The 16,032-nt window shown below is 47.3% G+C and overlaps 1 protein-coding gene across 6 annotated transcripts in view; it reads left to right on the forward strand.

Annotated features, from left to right (window-relative positions):
* The window catches only part of LOC118392604 (UHRF1-binding protein 1-like), a 61,859-nt gene that overhangs the window by 39,166 nt on the left and 6,661 nt on the right, over positions 1–16,032 (forward strand). For 3 of the 6 annotated variants that reach the window (XM_052460668.1, XM_052460664.1, XM_052460667.1), the window contains exons 11-21: positions 580–689; positions 770–911; positions 3,846–4,042; positions 4,339–5,094; positions 5,658–6,322; positions 8,348–8,428; positions 8,884–9,038; positions 12,393–12,565; positions 14,135–14,285; positions 14,503–14,559; positions 15,775–16,031. In XM_052460668.1, the coding sequence (XP_052316628.1) occupies positions 580–689; positions 770–911; positions 3,846–4,042; positions 4,339–5,094; positions 5,658–6,322; positions 8,348–8,428; positions 8,884–9,038; positions 12,393–12,565; positions 14,135–14,285; positions 14,503–14,559; positions 15,775–16,031 (2,744 nt within the window). Of the gene's footprint in view, positions 1–579; positions 690–769; positions 912–3,845; positions 4,043–4,338; positions 5,095–5,657; positions 6,323–8,347; positions 8,429–8,883; positions 9,039–12,392; positions 12,566–14,134; positions 14,324–14,502; positions 14,560–15,774; position 16,032 lie in introns of all 6 variants that reach the window. The other 3 variants (XR_008062987.1, XM_052460665.1, XM_052460666.1) reach the window with 3 other exon arrangements.

Raw genomic sequence — 16,032 nt, forward strand, 5'->3', positions numbered from 1 at the left:
ATGTCCTGATCCACTTTTTATTCAACAACTATAAGAATCTGTCCCAGCAGCCCATGAAGAGTGATGTTGGTTAGACAGTTGACATTCAACTGAACTATAATACACTTGATGTCATCTAGTGGGTCATTTTTAGAAGAGCCCCAAGAGTTGGAATTAAGTGAAGTGTTGGTTTCCCTAGCATCACACTGCCTAGTCACTCTGAGTTCTGTCCTCTCCAGTGTCCAGGTATCCCTCCAGTGTCTCCAGTGTTAGGGACAGTGTGTATGGTCCCGTAGGGCAGGACGAGACAGGAAGAGGAAGAATAGTGGTGGTTAGGGGGCCAGACGACCTACCCCCGGGGTGGGTGCGGGCACGAGCCATGGTACGAGCGAGGGCGAGGGGGCGGGCACAGTGCTGCTTCTCATGCCTAGAGCCAGGTACCCCCCTAACCGATGGTGTGCGCACGCGGTGTGCGGTGATACACACCTTTTGAGATGATGTCAGAGTGTGGCAGGTGGTCTGATTGGCTCTGTTTTTCTCTCTCCAAACTTTCTTTCCTTATTCTCCCTACCATCCTTTCTCCCCCCCCCCCCTTTCTAGGTAAGATCAGTACTAGTTCTACCAGTATCCTCAGTTCTCCCCAAACCCCCAGGGCACAGCTCCTGTCCAGCTCCATTGTCCTCAGGATAGCTGACTTCAGCATCTACCAGGTCAGCACACGCACACAGTTGACGTGCTTATCCGATCCACCCACTTCTCATACTGACCTCATCCCGTGTGTGTGTATCAGGTGTCCACAGCAGACCAGCGTCGCTCCAGCCCTAAGGCCATGATCTCCTGTAATAAGAAGTCCCTATACCTCCCTCCTGAGATGCCTGCCATCCACGTCGAGTTCACCGAATACTACTTCCCTGACGGAAAGGACTACCCCAGTAAGATTGGTTCCTACTCTCATTCAGTTCCTAGTTTTTGGTTCCTAGACCCTCATCATACAGGGTATACAGGTTTTGCTCCAGCCTAGCGCTAACTCATCTGATTGAACTGTTTGAAGTCTTGACTTGATGTTGATGTGACTCGGGTGTGTTAGTGCTGAGGGAAAGGTGAATGCATTAGTGCGTTACCTCTCTTCTCTTCCCCCTCCACTCATTTCTAGTTTCCAACCTCTATTCTCTTCCCCGCCTCCTGCAGTCCCTTGTATTGATTATTATATCATCTTCTCTTCCCTGCCTCCTGCAGTCCCTTGTATTGATTATTATATCTTCTCTTCCCTGCCTCCTGCAGTCCCTTGCATTGATTTTATATCATCTTCTCTTCCCCGCCTCCTGCAGTCCCTTGCATTGATTATTATATCATCTTCTCTTCCCCACCTCCTGCAGTCCCTTGTATTGATTATTATATCATCTTCTCTTCCCCGCCTCCTGCAGTCCCTTGCATTGATTATTATATCATCTTCTCTTCCCTGCCTCCTGCAGTCCCTTGCATTGATTTTATATCATCTTCTCTTCCCCGCCTCCTGCAGTCCCTTGCATTGATTATTATATCATCTTCTCTTCCCCACCTCCTGCAGTCCCTTGTATTGATTATTATATCATCTTCTCTTCCCTGCCTCCTGCAGTCCCTTGTATTGATTATTATATCTTCTCTTCCCTGCCTCCTGCAGTCCCTTGCATTGATTTTATATCATCTTCTCTTCCCCACCTCCTGCAGTCCCTTGTATTGATTATTATATCATCTTCTCTTCCCCGCCTCCTGCAGTCCCTTGCATTGATTATTATATCATCTTCTCTTCCCCGCCTCCTGCAGTCCCTTGCATTGATTATTATATCATCTTCTCTTCCCCGCCTCCTGCAGTCCCTTGTATTGATTATTATATCATCTTCTCTTCCCCACCTCCTGCAGTCCCTTGCATTGATTATTATATCATCTTCTCTTCCCCGCCTCCTGCAGTCCCTTGCATTGATTATTATATCATCTTCTCTTCCCCACCTCCTGCAGTCCCTTGCATTGATTATTATATCATCTTCTCTTCCCCGCCTCCTGCAGTCCCTTGCATTGATTTTATATCATCTTCTCTTCCCCGCCTCCTGCAGTCCCTTGCATTGATTTTATATCATCTTCTCTTCCCCGCCTCCTGCAGTCCCTTGCATTGATTATTATATCATCTTCTCTTCCCCGCCTCCTGCAGTCCCTTGCATTGATTATTATATCATCTTCTCTTCCCCGCCTCCTGCAGTCCCTTGCATTGATTTTATATCATCTTCTCTTCCCCGCCTCCTGCAGTCCCTTGCATTGATTTTATATCATCTTCTCTTCCCCGCCTCCTGCAGTCCCTTGCATTGATTATTATATCATCTTCTCTTCCCCGCCTCCTGCAGTCCCTTGCATTGATTATTATATCATCTTCTCTTCCCCGCCTCCTGCAGTCCCTTGTATTGATTATTATATCATCTTCTCTTCCCCACCTCCTGCAGTCCCTTGCATTGATTATTATATCATCTTCTCTTCCCCGCCTCCTGCAGTCCCTTGCATTGATTATTATATCATCTTCTCTTCCCCACCTCCTGCAGTCCCTTGCATTGATTATTATATCATCTTCTCTTCCCCACCTCCTGTAGTCCCTTGTATTGATTATTATATCATCTTCTCTTCCCCGCCTCCTGCAGTCCCTTGCATTGATTATTATATCATCTTCTCTTCCCTGCCTCCTGCAGTCCCTTGCATTGATTATTATATCATCTTCTCTTCCCTGCCTCCTGCAGTCCCTTGCATTGATTATTATATCATCTTCTCTTCCCCACCTCCTGCAGTCCCTTGCATTGATTATTATATCATCTTCTCTTCCCTGCCTCCTGCAGTCCCTTGCATTGATTATTATATCATCTTCTCTTCCCTGCCTCCTGCAGTCCCTTGCATTGATTATTATATCATCTTCTCTTCCCCACCTCCTGCAGTCCCTTGCATTGATTATTATATCATCTTCTCTTCCCCACCTCCTGCAGTCCCTTGTATTGATTATTATATCATCTTCTCTTCCCCGCCTCCTGCAGTCCCTTGCATTGATTATTATATCATCTTCTCTTCCCCACCTCCTGCAGTCCCTTGCATTGATTATTATATCATCTTCTCTTCCCCACCTCCTGCAGTCCCTTGTATTGATTATTATATCATCTTCTCTTCCCCGCCTCCTGCAGTCCCTTGCATTGATTATTATATCATCTTCTCTTCCCCGCCTCCTGCAGTCCCTTGCATTGATTATTATATCATCTTCTCTTCCCCGCCTCCTGCAGTCCCTTGCATTGATTATTATATCATCTTCTCTTCCCCGCCTCCTGCAGTCCCTTGCATTGATTATTATATCATCTTCTCTTCCCCACCTCCTGCAGTCCCTTGTATTGATTATTATATCATCTTCTCTTCCCCACCTCCTGCAGTCCCTTGCATTGATTATTATATCATCTTCTCTTCCCCGCCTCCTGCAGTCCCTTGCATTGATTATTATATCATCTTCTCTTCCCCACCTCCTCCTGCAGTCCCTTGCATTGATTATTATATCATCTTCTCTTCCCCACCTCCTGCAGTCCCTTGTATTGATTATTATATCATCTTCTCTTCCCCACCTCCTGCAGTCCCTTGTATTGATTATTATATCATCTTCTCTTCCCCGCCTCCTGCAGTCCCTTGCATTGATTATTATATCATCTTCTCTTCCCTGCCTCCTGCAGTCCCTTGCATTGATTATTATATCATCTTCTCTTCCCCGCCTCCTGCAGTCCCTTGCATTGATTATTATATCATCTTCTCTTCCCCACCTCCTGCAGTCCCTTGTATTGATTATTATATCATCTTCTCTTCCCTGCCTCCTGTAGTCCCCTGCCCCAACCTGTATGTGCAGCTGAATGCGCTGCAGCTGGTGCTGGACCCCAGGAGCCTGGTGTGGTGCAACCTGTTTACGCTGGATCTGAGGCAGAGCCTGGAACAGTTCATGGAGCTCTACAAGCTCAACGACGAGGAACAGAAGCCTGACGAGCACATCGACATCAGGGTGGACGGACTAATGCTGAAGGTAGAGGGCAGAAAGGATACACAACCACAGGCTCTGTCATGATGTTATGTCGCTGTTCAAATCACACCCACACTCATATTGACTCCTTGGACACTTTGATTCAGTCAGTTGAGAAATGCAAATGCTACCATAGCTGTGAAAAAAGCCCTTAAAGGTCAACACACTCCATTTCTGTTAGAGTGTAGTCTTTACATTTCAACAGATTGGAAATTACGCTCATTAGTCATCTTGTACACATTGATGGCCTCTATGTATATTTTCTAATACTGTGTTTCTCTTCCTCTCCCCCACCACAGTTGGTAGTGCCCACGGACAGGGACCCCTCCTATCCCCAGGACCTCCCCCGTTCCGTCTCCGTCCAATGCTCGGAGATGGTGGCCACCAACACCCGCCACCCCCCCAACTGCTCCCGCTCCCACCTGGAAGCCCTCCTCCTCTCCTTCCAAGAACAACAGTTCTTCTCCACCTCCTTTTCCTCCTTCCCTCGCTCCTCCACCTCCTTCCCGGTGATCCACCCCGTTTTCCAGCGCCATGCGCATGAGCAGGACACTATGTTGCACAATGTGTATAAAGGGTTGGTGTCGCCCTCGTTGGGCGTGGATGCCCTCAAAATGCCAGCTGCCACAGACTTGTGGGCGGTTCATTTTGCCCAGTTCTGGGTGGACTACGAGGGGAAGGGGCGTCCCCAGCCCTTTGTTGACGCCTTCCCCCTCACTCTGTGGGCGTGCCAGCCGGTCAGACATGCCCAGCACCAGGAGCGGCTAATGGGCGGGGCTTCGAGAGGGCAGAGAACGCCCCTTTCTGCAGCTGCAGGCCTGGCCAGGAGCGAGCCTGTGGATACCGTTGGACATCTGCAGAGGAAGAGGCTTTTGAAGGAGTACTATAGTACTGTTACGGACGCCACGGCAACAGAGGCCTCGCTACCGCCTAGCAACGGGTTTCACAAACCACTGTCCCTGGACAACATCCCCCCACCTTCCTCGTCATCCTCTTCCAGTAAGGAGGCAGACATGCACATGTTAGTGCACGTACAAAAGCATTTGAGTGCTCAGGTGAGTGATGATTCATATTTTGGTGTGTGTGTGTGTGTGTGTACACTAAGTGTACAAAACATTAGGAACATTTTATTTTCCTGGTCAGTCTGATCCCTTATTGATGCCACATGTGTGTGCCATTCAGAGGGTGAATGAGCAAGACAAAATATTTAAGTGCCTTTGAATGGGTTTTGGCAGTAGGTGCCAGTTGCACTGGTTTGAGTGTCAAGAACCGCAACGCTGCTGGGTTTTTCACACTCAACAGTTTCCCATGTGTGTCACGAATGGTCCACCATCCAAAGGACATCCAGCCAACTTGACACAACTGCAGGAAGCATTGGAGTCAACATGGGCCAGGAACGCTTTCCACACCCTGTAGGGTCCATGCATCGATGAATTGAGGCTGTTCTGAGGGCAAAAGGGTGGTGGCTCAACTCAATATTAGGGAAGTGTTCCTAATGTTTTATACACTTTGTATTAATGTATGACGTGTGCATATAATGTGAACCAACATGTGTTACACTGTGTTTATTTGAGAATGCTGAAGTGTGTGTAGTTATGATTATAATGTGTGTGTCCAGGTGAGCCACAGGCAGTACATGTTCCTGATGCGGCTGCAGCGCAGCATCAAAGCCTTGCAGCACACCCTGCAACAGGACCTGGAGGGGATGGGCTCCAAACGAGACAAGGCAAAGACCACATCGGACCCCACTCCAGACCACCAGCCCTTCAGTGCCTGTGTGGGGATCCTGCTCAAAAGTGCAGAGGTAGCCCTCCTCTTGAAGCCGGTACCCCAGCCCGAGGGTCCTGGTTCCCTCCTAGGGTCTGAGTTGTCCCCCTCGGAGAGTAGATGCACCTTGGAGACTGGGAGTGACGGAGGGGAGGGGGGGGATAGAGGAACCCACGTGGAGGGGGCTGGGGCGAAGGGAAGCTGTACAGTGGACCAGCTTATGTGCGGGGGAGGGGTAGTGGGTGGGATAACGCAAGGCCCCGACCCTCTCATCCCTGCCTCTGCCCCCAACCTGAAGGCTTCTCTTGACGAGAGGACAGGGAGATCAAGTTCAGATGAGTTGGGAGAGGTTTCCCTGGAGGCCTGGACTGGGGGAGAGGAGCCGGGGACTGGAGTTGATTTTAAAGCCCAGCAGGGTGAGTCCTCCGGGGCAGACCCCACTCTCTCAGACCCCCTCTCCACCAAAGACTGGAACGAGAAGAACCCTGGGGCCATATTGCCTGAGTCTATGTCCAGGTAATTCCCTTCCGTCATTATCATAATACAGTCTGGTTATTTAGACTGTCATTACCGTAACAGTCCTTTTCCAGCTATTTAGACCAGGTATTGACCAGGTATTCAGTTCAGTGTTTCCACTGCAGTCATTTAGCTGTGGCGCCACGGCAAAAAAAATATGGGAAATTTTAAAAAAGTATACCACGGTGCACTTTGAAGATGCTGGAACAGTCCACATTTACTTTTCCTCAGCAGACAAAATCAGACAAGCCCACAGTATAATAGTTTATCTTTTTACATAATCGGCTTGTTATCTTGTTATGCAAGATAAATATTCCTCTCGAGGCGCGTTCAAATTACGAGTGTCATAGGGAGGGAATTCCCAGACTCTAAAATCGGCTGCTCACTTCTACCAGCCGCACCGGTTTACTCTTTATATGGCGTGCGTATGGAGGAACGCTGAATGAATGGAATTAATAACTTTGAATTAACTGAATGATCGAAAATAGGCCTACCTGCTTGCACTTCGAGATTTCACTCTCGCAGCATGTTTCCACGGTGATGTAGCCTATTCCTTTATCACAACCTTTTTCCCCCTCCGGTTAGGCCTACGTTAGCCATTTTCACGTAACCTAGGCTACTCAGGAAAAATCCGCTTTAATGTGTTGTATCACAACCGGCCGTGATTGGGAGTCCCATAGGGCGGCGCACAATTGGCCCACAGTTGTCCGAGGTAGGCCGTCATTGTAAATAAGAATTTGTTCTTAATTAACTGACTTGCCTAGTTAAATAAATACATCAAAATGATCTGGTGGGGAGAGGGAACATAAGCGCTGCACGTGGACAAATTAGAACATTTTAATGCGTGCTTGGCTGGTAGACTTATGTCTGTCTCGCCGCTCACAGAGTGGAATTCACAACACAACAAGCGCCTGGGTTTTGAAAGTCTAACTTGATTTTAAAATGTTTCCCGACCCGCAATGTAATTGTTCTGAACCACGAACCGACCCACGGTTTTAAAAGTTTTGTTTATTCCACCCGCCAGCTGATTGAATATATTTATTTTTGTCTCACCCATTCCTATCTGACCCGATGCAGGACTCTGCCAATGATTAGCCCAACAGGGTAAATGCAGATTGGCTACCCCATGCGTCAGCCCTTTTATTTATAGCCACTATGCTGCATCAGTTGGGATACAGGTGATAATGCTTATTGCTAATAGCATACCTGATCATATGAACCATGCATAGGCTATAAGCAAGGTCCACTATGTTACAATTTAAACAACTCATTTTACCAACGTTATTTGGCTCATTTCTTGAGGTAGATATTATATTTTGGTTGGTGTCAACATAATTTGATAGAATGTCCTTCTGCATAAAAATTCTCTGGGGGGGGGGCCCCCAAAACGGTGGGGGAGGGAAACCCCCTGACCTTTCCCCGTTACTGCTACCCATTTCTCCAGAGGAACACTGATTCCATTACTTCCATAACAGATTGTTCAGCTATTCAGACGGTCAGACTGTAAAACATTCAGTGATGATTCACTCCAAGTCAAAGCAAACAATAAGAACATCTTTACTGTGACTTGGTGCATGTCCCGGTCGCCAGATCAGCAGGCCAATAACACTCATTCAGAGGACTTATGACAAGCTTTAAATAAACAGTCACTCCTATTACTGCAATACTCAGTCACAACAATACTTCCTCCAGAAGTCATTACAGTTACTCACTTATTCATGCCCAGCTTAGTAAAGCATAATTTAATGTTACTTTACTGTTACTTGGTCAGTCCCATCACATCAGTCTGTAGTACTACAATATGTCTGTGTAAATACAGTGACCGCACTGTACCTGCCCTATACGTCACAATACTCAATGTTGTCACCCATAAGAGGTGTTTGTTCATTTGTGTGTGTTTCTGCCTTGTCCACTGTGCTCCCATACAAGGTGTGCGTCAGTCTTTTTGTGTGTGTGTTTTTTCTCTCACTGCTATTCTGTAGCTCAGTGACCCATGCGGTGTGTGTGTGTTCTTTCTCTACAAAGGAAAGGCAGTCTGTCAGTGGTTTCTGACCGGCTCAGCTCCTCAAACACCCGGTCCACCTCCCTATATTCTATTTCCAACATGTAAGACACGCTATGGGTCTGTCTGTCTGTGTGTGTGTCCGCATTCCTTTAAATATCTGTTACACGTTGTATATGTATGTGTGCATGTAGAATTGTCTGTGGTTGGGTGTATATCTGTGGGTCTGTATACATTTACACGCTACAAGTTGGTGTGTGTACCCGGTGAATAGTGTGTGTAGCCTTTATCTGGTGACTAGTAGCAGATAGTCTTGGCTAGGTCAACGGTCTAGACCTGAGCCCAGTTTCCCAAAAGCATCTTAAAGGCTAAGTTCATTGTTAGGACCAGCTCAATGGTTCTGATGATGAACTCAGCCTTAAAATGCTTTTGGGAAACCGGGCGCAGGGCTATTCAAATCCAAGCCTTGAGGTCCACAGTACTCCTGTTTTTCTTTCCCCTCACTCTTCTCTCACACTCACTCTTCTCTCACACTCACTCTTGTTTGTTTGTGTTCCAGTGGGCGTCTGATGAGGGAGCGTTCCCAGTCCAGTTTCTCAGTGTCCTATAAGAACATGAAGAAGACTCCGTCTCTGCAGTCCTTGGACAACCTCTCCATAGACAGCTACCTGATGGAGGACGGAGACACAGACACATACAGCCTGCTGGAGAGGGGTAGGAAACACACACACACACAGGGCCCTGAGTCCTAGACTTCCTGACGGGCTGACCCCAGGTGGTGAAGGAAGGCAACATTACGTCCACCACTCTGACCCTCAACACGGGGGCCCCTCTGGTGCTCGGCCGCATCCTAAACTCCCTGTTCACCCATGACTGCGTGGTCACACGCGTCTACATCTCATTCATCAGGTTTGCTGACGACACAACAGTGGTAGGTCTGATTTTACTAACAACAATGAGGCAGCCTACAAGGAGGAGTTGAGAGCCCTGGTGGAGTGGTGCCAGGAAAATAACCTCTCCCTCAACGTCAACAAAACGAAGGAGCTGATCGTGGACTTCAGGAGGCCGCAGCAAGAGAACGCCCCCATCCACATCGACAGGCAGTGGATAGTCAACAGCTTCTAGTTCCTCACTGAGAATGTGAAATGGTTCCTTCACACTGACAGTGTGGTGAAGATGGCACAACATCGCCTCTTCAACCTCAGGATGCTGAAGAAATTAATCTTGGCCCCTAATATGCTGATCAAACCAGCTGCGTTGCAAAATAAATGTTCATATACATGTTCAATCATTTCATCCACTGCTCGCGCACGTCAACAGGCGTCTGCCTACCAGGAATATAACATGGCTTTATTTTAGAAGCTTGACTCGCTGCAAGTCCAGCCTCTCCTATCTACTCATTGGTTTTTAGGAGCATATACCGACGTGGGTGATTGAAAGATGAACTGAGGTCCACACTCCAGGCCAGTTGGTGGCGTTCATGCACCTTAAAGATGGTTGCCAACCGCAATATAAAATCCACAGAAGAAGAAAGATGAACAAGGAGAGACTAATCAAAGAGAAAAAGGGGTACTTAGTTGGTTATCTGTGGATTCATTGTTGGAGTAGAGAACACACGATTTTGTATGACTCAAAATAGGTCAAAATTCTACAAAGAGCCAGCTCAAAAAAGGACCATATGCATTTCAGATAAACTTTGGCTTGTTATTTTATCTCCTAGGACAAATTAACTAGCAACAGCAAGCTAGCTAAATGTCCATGAATGTTTAATTTACGTTCACAGTAGGTTTTGGTATTTTAACCTGTGTCATGAACGTGGCTGGTGGAGACCAAATCAACACGAGCGCACACGGACGATGAGCAAGTTTGGTTAGCTAGTAAGACCCTCACAAACTTCTACAGATGCACCATTGAGAGCATCATTACCTCATGGTACGGCAATTGCACCGCTCGCAACCTCCAGGCTCTCCAGAGGGTGGTGCGGTCAGCCCAACGCATCATCGGGGGCATCTACAGCACCCGGTGTTTCAAAGGCCAAGAAGATCATCATTCTCCCCGCTACCATCTAGAAGATGGAGACCATGCAGGTGCATCAACACTGGGACAGAGAGACTGATAAACAGCTTCTATATCCAGGCCATCAGACTATTAAATAGTCCTCACTAGCCGGCCTCCGTCCAGTACCCTGGCCTGAACATTAGACACTGTCACTAGCCAGCTAACAGCCAGTACTCTACCCTGCACCTTAGAGACTGCTGCCCTATTTACATAATACTGTTTACATACTGATTTACCCACTTCATATGTATATACTGTATTGTAGTCATGGATCATCCTATATACGTATCTATTGCTGTACACCGTTTCTATGAATATACTGTCCATACTGTTTATACACCATTCACATACATATGTTTATATTCCAGACTCCGGGCCGGAAGCTATTTCCTGCCATTCTATCCATTTTGCTGTGGGGTTGTGTGTACTGTATTCTCAACATAGCTCATTGATTGCGTACTTGTTTTACTGCATTGTTCGGAGCTACAGTTGAAGTCGGAAGTTCTTGTTCTTTCTATTCCATAGTTTGTCCAGGATATGGCAGTTGTGAGCTGATGTGCTCTATACCAGAATAAAGATGTCCTCTCACTGTCAGTTGTGTTTATTTTCAGCAAATTTAACATGTGTAAATATTTGTATGAACATAAGATTCAACAACAGACATAGACTGAACAAGTTCCACAGATATGTGACGAACAGAAATTGAATGTGTCTGTGACTAAAGGGGGAGTCAAAATCAAAAGTAACAGTCAGTATCTGGTGTGGCCACCAGCTGCATTAAGTACTGCTGTGCATCTCCTCATGGACTGTGCCAGATTTGCCAGTGTTTGCTGTGAGATGTTACCCCACTCTTCCACAAGGCACCTGCAAGTTCCCGGACATTTCTGGGTGGAATGGCCCTAGCCCTCACCCTCCAATCCAACAGGTCCCAGACATGCTCAATGGGATTGAGATCAGGGCTCTACGCTGGCCATGGCAGAACACTGAAATTCCTGTCTTGCAGGAAATCACGCACAGAACAAGCAGTATGGCTGGAGGCATTGTCATGTCAGAATGAGCCTGCAGGAAGGGTACCACATGAGGAAGGAGGATGTCTTCCCTGTAATGCACAGCGTTGAGATTCCCTGCAATGACAACAATCTCAGTCAGTGACACACCGCCCCAGGCCATTATGGACCTTCCACCTCCAAATCAATCCCGCTCCAGAGTACAGGCCTCGGTGTAACGCTCATTCCTTCGACGATAAATGCAAATCCGACCATCACGCCTGGTGAGACAACTTTGAAGAGCACTTTTTGCCAGTCCTGTCTGGTCCAGTGACGGTGGGTTTGTGCCCATAAGCGCCGTTGTTGCCGGTGATGTCTGGTGCGGACCTGCCTTACAATAGGCCTACAAGCCCTCAGTCCAGCCTCTCTCAGCCTATTGCGGACAGTCTGAGCATTGATGGAGGGATTGTGCGTTCCTAATGTAACTCGGGCAGTTGTTGCCATCCTGTACCTGTCCTGCAGGTGTGATGTTCGGATGTACCAATCCTGTGCAGGTGTTACACGTGGTCTGCCACGATCAGCTGTTCGTCCTGTCTTCCTGTAGCGCTGTCTTAGGCGTCTCACAGTACGGACATTGCAATTTATTGCCCTGGCCACATCTGCGGCCCTCATGCCTCGCAGCATGCCTAAGGAATGTTCATGCAGATGAGCAGGGACCCTGGGCATCTTTCTTTTGGTGTTTTTCAGAGTCTGTAGAAAGGCCTCTTTAGTGTTCTAAGTTTTCATAACTTTGACCTTAATTGCCACAGGTGCATAATTGCCACAGTTGCATGTTCATTAATTGTTTATGGTTCATTGAACAACCATGGGAAACGGTGTTTAAACTCTTTACAGTGAAGATCTGTGAAGTTTTAAGAATTATCTTTGAAAGACCAGGGTCCTGAAAAAGAGTTTAGGTTTTTGTCTGGTATTTATCAATGTATTGGTAGCAGACCACCAATTGTAATTAATTCTGTGTCCACAGACGACGTGTCCATCTCAGGCTTTAAGGATGTGGTGAGGGAGCAGAGTGCCACAGAAATTGCCAAGGAGGCAGCAGCAGTAGCGGCCATGGGCACAGGGGAGCAGGACTGTGCTGGCTCACCAGATACTGTCAGTGCCACCTCCCAGAGCATCGACGAACCTACCAAAGACATGGTAATACACACATGCACAGGAAATGTATGCCCACATTCAGGCATGGACACATGAACAGACACCGTGCTGTACACACACATGCATACACGCACACTATACAATGCATTCGGAAAGTATTCAGACCCCTTGACTTTTTCCACATTTTGTTACGTTACAGCCTTGTTATAAAATCGATTAAATTGTTTTTTTCCCCCCTCAATACCCCATAATTACAGACCAAAAACAGGTTAAGACATTTTTGCAAATATATTAAAAATAAATCACATTTACATAAGTATTTATACCCATTACTCAGTACCTTTTGGCAGCGATTACAGCCTCAAATCTTCTTGGGTATGACGCAACAAGCTTGACACACCTGTATTTGGTGAGTTTCTAACATTCTCTGCAGATCCTCTCAGGCTCTGTCAGGTTGAACAGGGAGTGTCACTGCACAGCTTTTTTCAGATCTCTCCAGAGATGTTCGATCGGGTTCAAGTCCGGGCTCTGGCTGGGCCATTCAAGGACATTGAGACTTGTCTGAAAGCCACTCCTGTGTTTTCTTGGCTGTGTGCTTAAGGTCGTTGTCCTGTTGGAAGTTGAACCTTTGCCACAGTCTGAGAACCTGCTCCAGAGCACTCAGGACTTCATCAAGGATCTCTTTGCACTTTGCTCTGTTCATCTTTGCCTTGATCCTGACAAGTCTCCCAGTCCATGCTGCTGAAAAACATCCCCCCAGCATGATGCTGCCACAAACATGCTTCACCGTAGGGATGGTGCCAGGTTTCCTCCAGATGTGAGCGGTCAGGCCAAGGAGTTCAGTCTTGGTTTCATCAGACCAGAGAATCTTGCTTCTCATGGTCTGAGTCTTTATGTGCCTTTTGGAAAACATCAACCGGGCTGTCATGTGCCTTTTACTGAGGAGTGGCTTCCGTCTGGCCACTCTACCAAAACGACCTGATTGGTGGAGTGCTGCAGAGATGGTTGTCCTTCTGGAAGGTTATCCCATCTCCACAGAGGAACTATGGGTTCTTTGTCGCCCCCCCTGACCAAGTCCCTTCTCCCCCGATTGCTCAGTTTGGCCATGCGGCCATTTCTAGGAAGAGTCTTGGTTGTTCCAAACTTCTTCTATTTAAGAATGATGGCGACCACTGTGTTCTTGGGGACCTTCAATGCTGTAGAACTGTTTTGGTACCCTTCCCCAGATCTGTGCCTCGACACAATTCTGTCTCAGAGCTCTACGGACAATCCCTTCGACCTCATGGCTTGGTTTTTGCTCTTACATGTCAACTGTGGGACCTTTATATAGACAGGTGTGTATCACTTCATGATTGTGTCCCACTTGTTGTTGATTCTTTACAAAAAAATACAGTTTTATATCTTTATGTTTGAAGCCTGAAATGTGGCAAAAGGTCGCAAAGTTCAAGGGGGCTGAATACTTTCGCAAGGCACTGTATATGAGTACACATGAGCATTTTTCATTTCCTGAACTATCACTTTACCCCACTTTCTGAATTGATTGAATTAACTTAAATTTTTATTCATTTTAGCTGACTCTCTTATCCAACTTAATGCCTCTCTCCCTCCCAGGTGTCGGTGCTGGTGCTGAAGGTGCAGTGTGTGTGTGGGGGGATGGAAGTGCGAGGGGAGAGCACGGCTGTGTCTCTGGAGGTGGGCTGCGTCAGACCCACACAGCTGGGAAACGTCAGCCTCCGACAATACCTCAGCAACCGCAGCCTGGGTGAAGACACACACAGACGCATGCGTAGACACACAAATGTATATGCTCATACGCATATATACATGAATGCATGCATACATCTGGGCTAGTACACACACATTGCACTCACACACACTGCAGTTTGGCGATTTCCCCAGTTTCTTGGAATACTATCTATAGCTGGGTTATGTCCACACACTCCCAATTGACTTGGTTTACCCTTCCATAACTCTTGCAGGTATGGTACCCACTGCTCAGGGCAGCACTATTGTACCCCCTGCCCCAGGCAGCGAAGGTATGTGTGTGTGGAACATAAGCATGGGTAGGCAAACGCAAGCTTGCACACAAGTGCTACTACCTGATTGTGTGTTTTAGTGTGTCTCTGATTTCATCATTGGTATGAAATGACAGATAGTAATTTGTATTTTTGCTCCACCAAGCATGCTACACAAGTTTGATTTTACAATCCTTGTGGGGACCAAACAATTGATTCCCATTCAAAATCATATTTTCCCTAACCACAAACCCCTAAACCTAACCCTAATTGTAGCCAGCCCTGAACCTAACCCCTAAGCCCATAAATAGTGTTTTTCCTTGTGGGGATTGGCAACATGTCCACACGATTTTCCTTGTTTTACTATCCTGATGAGAACTTCTGGTTCCCACAAGGATAGTAAAAAAACACACACAATGTGTGACTGCAATGTGTGTCTCAAGGGTATGTAACTGCAGTGTGTCTCTCAAGGGGTGTGTGTGTCTAGCTGCTGCAGTGAGACGATGCATTAGCACTAATGGGGGTTTTGCTCCCATTACCAGCTACATTAAACCCAGTGTCGGTATGTGTTTTTGTGGCACCACAGGTTGTGTGCATGTGTGTCTCCAGCATGTCACCTCCAACGTGTGTGAATATTTAAGAGGGGTTTTTGAGGTCCATATTTAGCACCAGTACTATGAGGCAGTGCTCGCTCACTCAGCTCCACCTCCTCCCTCTTTCACAGAATAATATCCATCTCTCTCCTTCACTACCTCTCTCGTTCTCCTTTCCTACCCCGCTCTGTCTAGCTCTCCTTTATCACTTTCTCACCATTTCAGTTTTTTCTCCTACCTTCTCTCACGTCTGCCATTTCCTCCCTCCATCTCTCCTTCCTTCCTGACTGAGGCAGTGACCGATGCGTTGTTATAGTATTAATGTGTGTCTGCGTGGGTGCAGCTGCTGTGACACTTTACTGTCCTTTTAAATAGTTGTATGGGATCAGTACCCCCACCCCCAGAAGGGCCCTTGCTTTACAAATTAGTCACACCTTAGAAATGGATTCATAGACTGGCGTCCGCAGTAAGGCCATGTCTGGTTGTATGCCTGCCGAGCGGCCATCCCTGATCCTTTTCTTTGAGCTGTGGTTGCAGTGATTCTGTTTGGCTGCAATACAATACTATGCCTTCTCTTTTTAATGGGAATTGATTGATTACTTCCTGATTATTCTCTCCTCTACTCTCCTCGTCCCCTCGCTAGGTGGTGGTCTGGAGGCCAATTCAGACGGGACCACCCATCTCCCGGAGGTCAGGGCTCGGCTGGAGAGCGGGCCCTGTGCTGCCACCCACTCCCCCCTGGCCGAGACCAACGGTTTCCTCCAGCTGCGTCTCCATGGCTACCGGGCCAGCTTCCTCATGTCGTCGCTAAGGAACCTGGCTCACTTCCTGGAGGATGACTCTGCCCCCCAGGTCCTCCCGATGGAGATCAGCGTCAGGGACACACACATCAACCTGAAGG

This window comes from Oncorhynchus keta, chromosome 13 (genome assembly GCF_023373465.1).
Source record: "Oncorhynchus keta strain PuntledgeMale-10-30-2019 chromosome 13, Oket_V2, whole genome shotgun sequence".
NCBI lineage: Eukaryota > Metazoa > Chordata > Actinopteri > Salmoniformes > Salmonidae > Oncorhynchus > Oncorhynchus keta.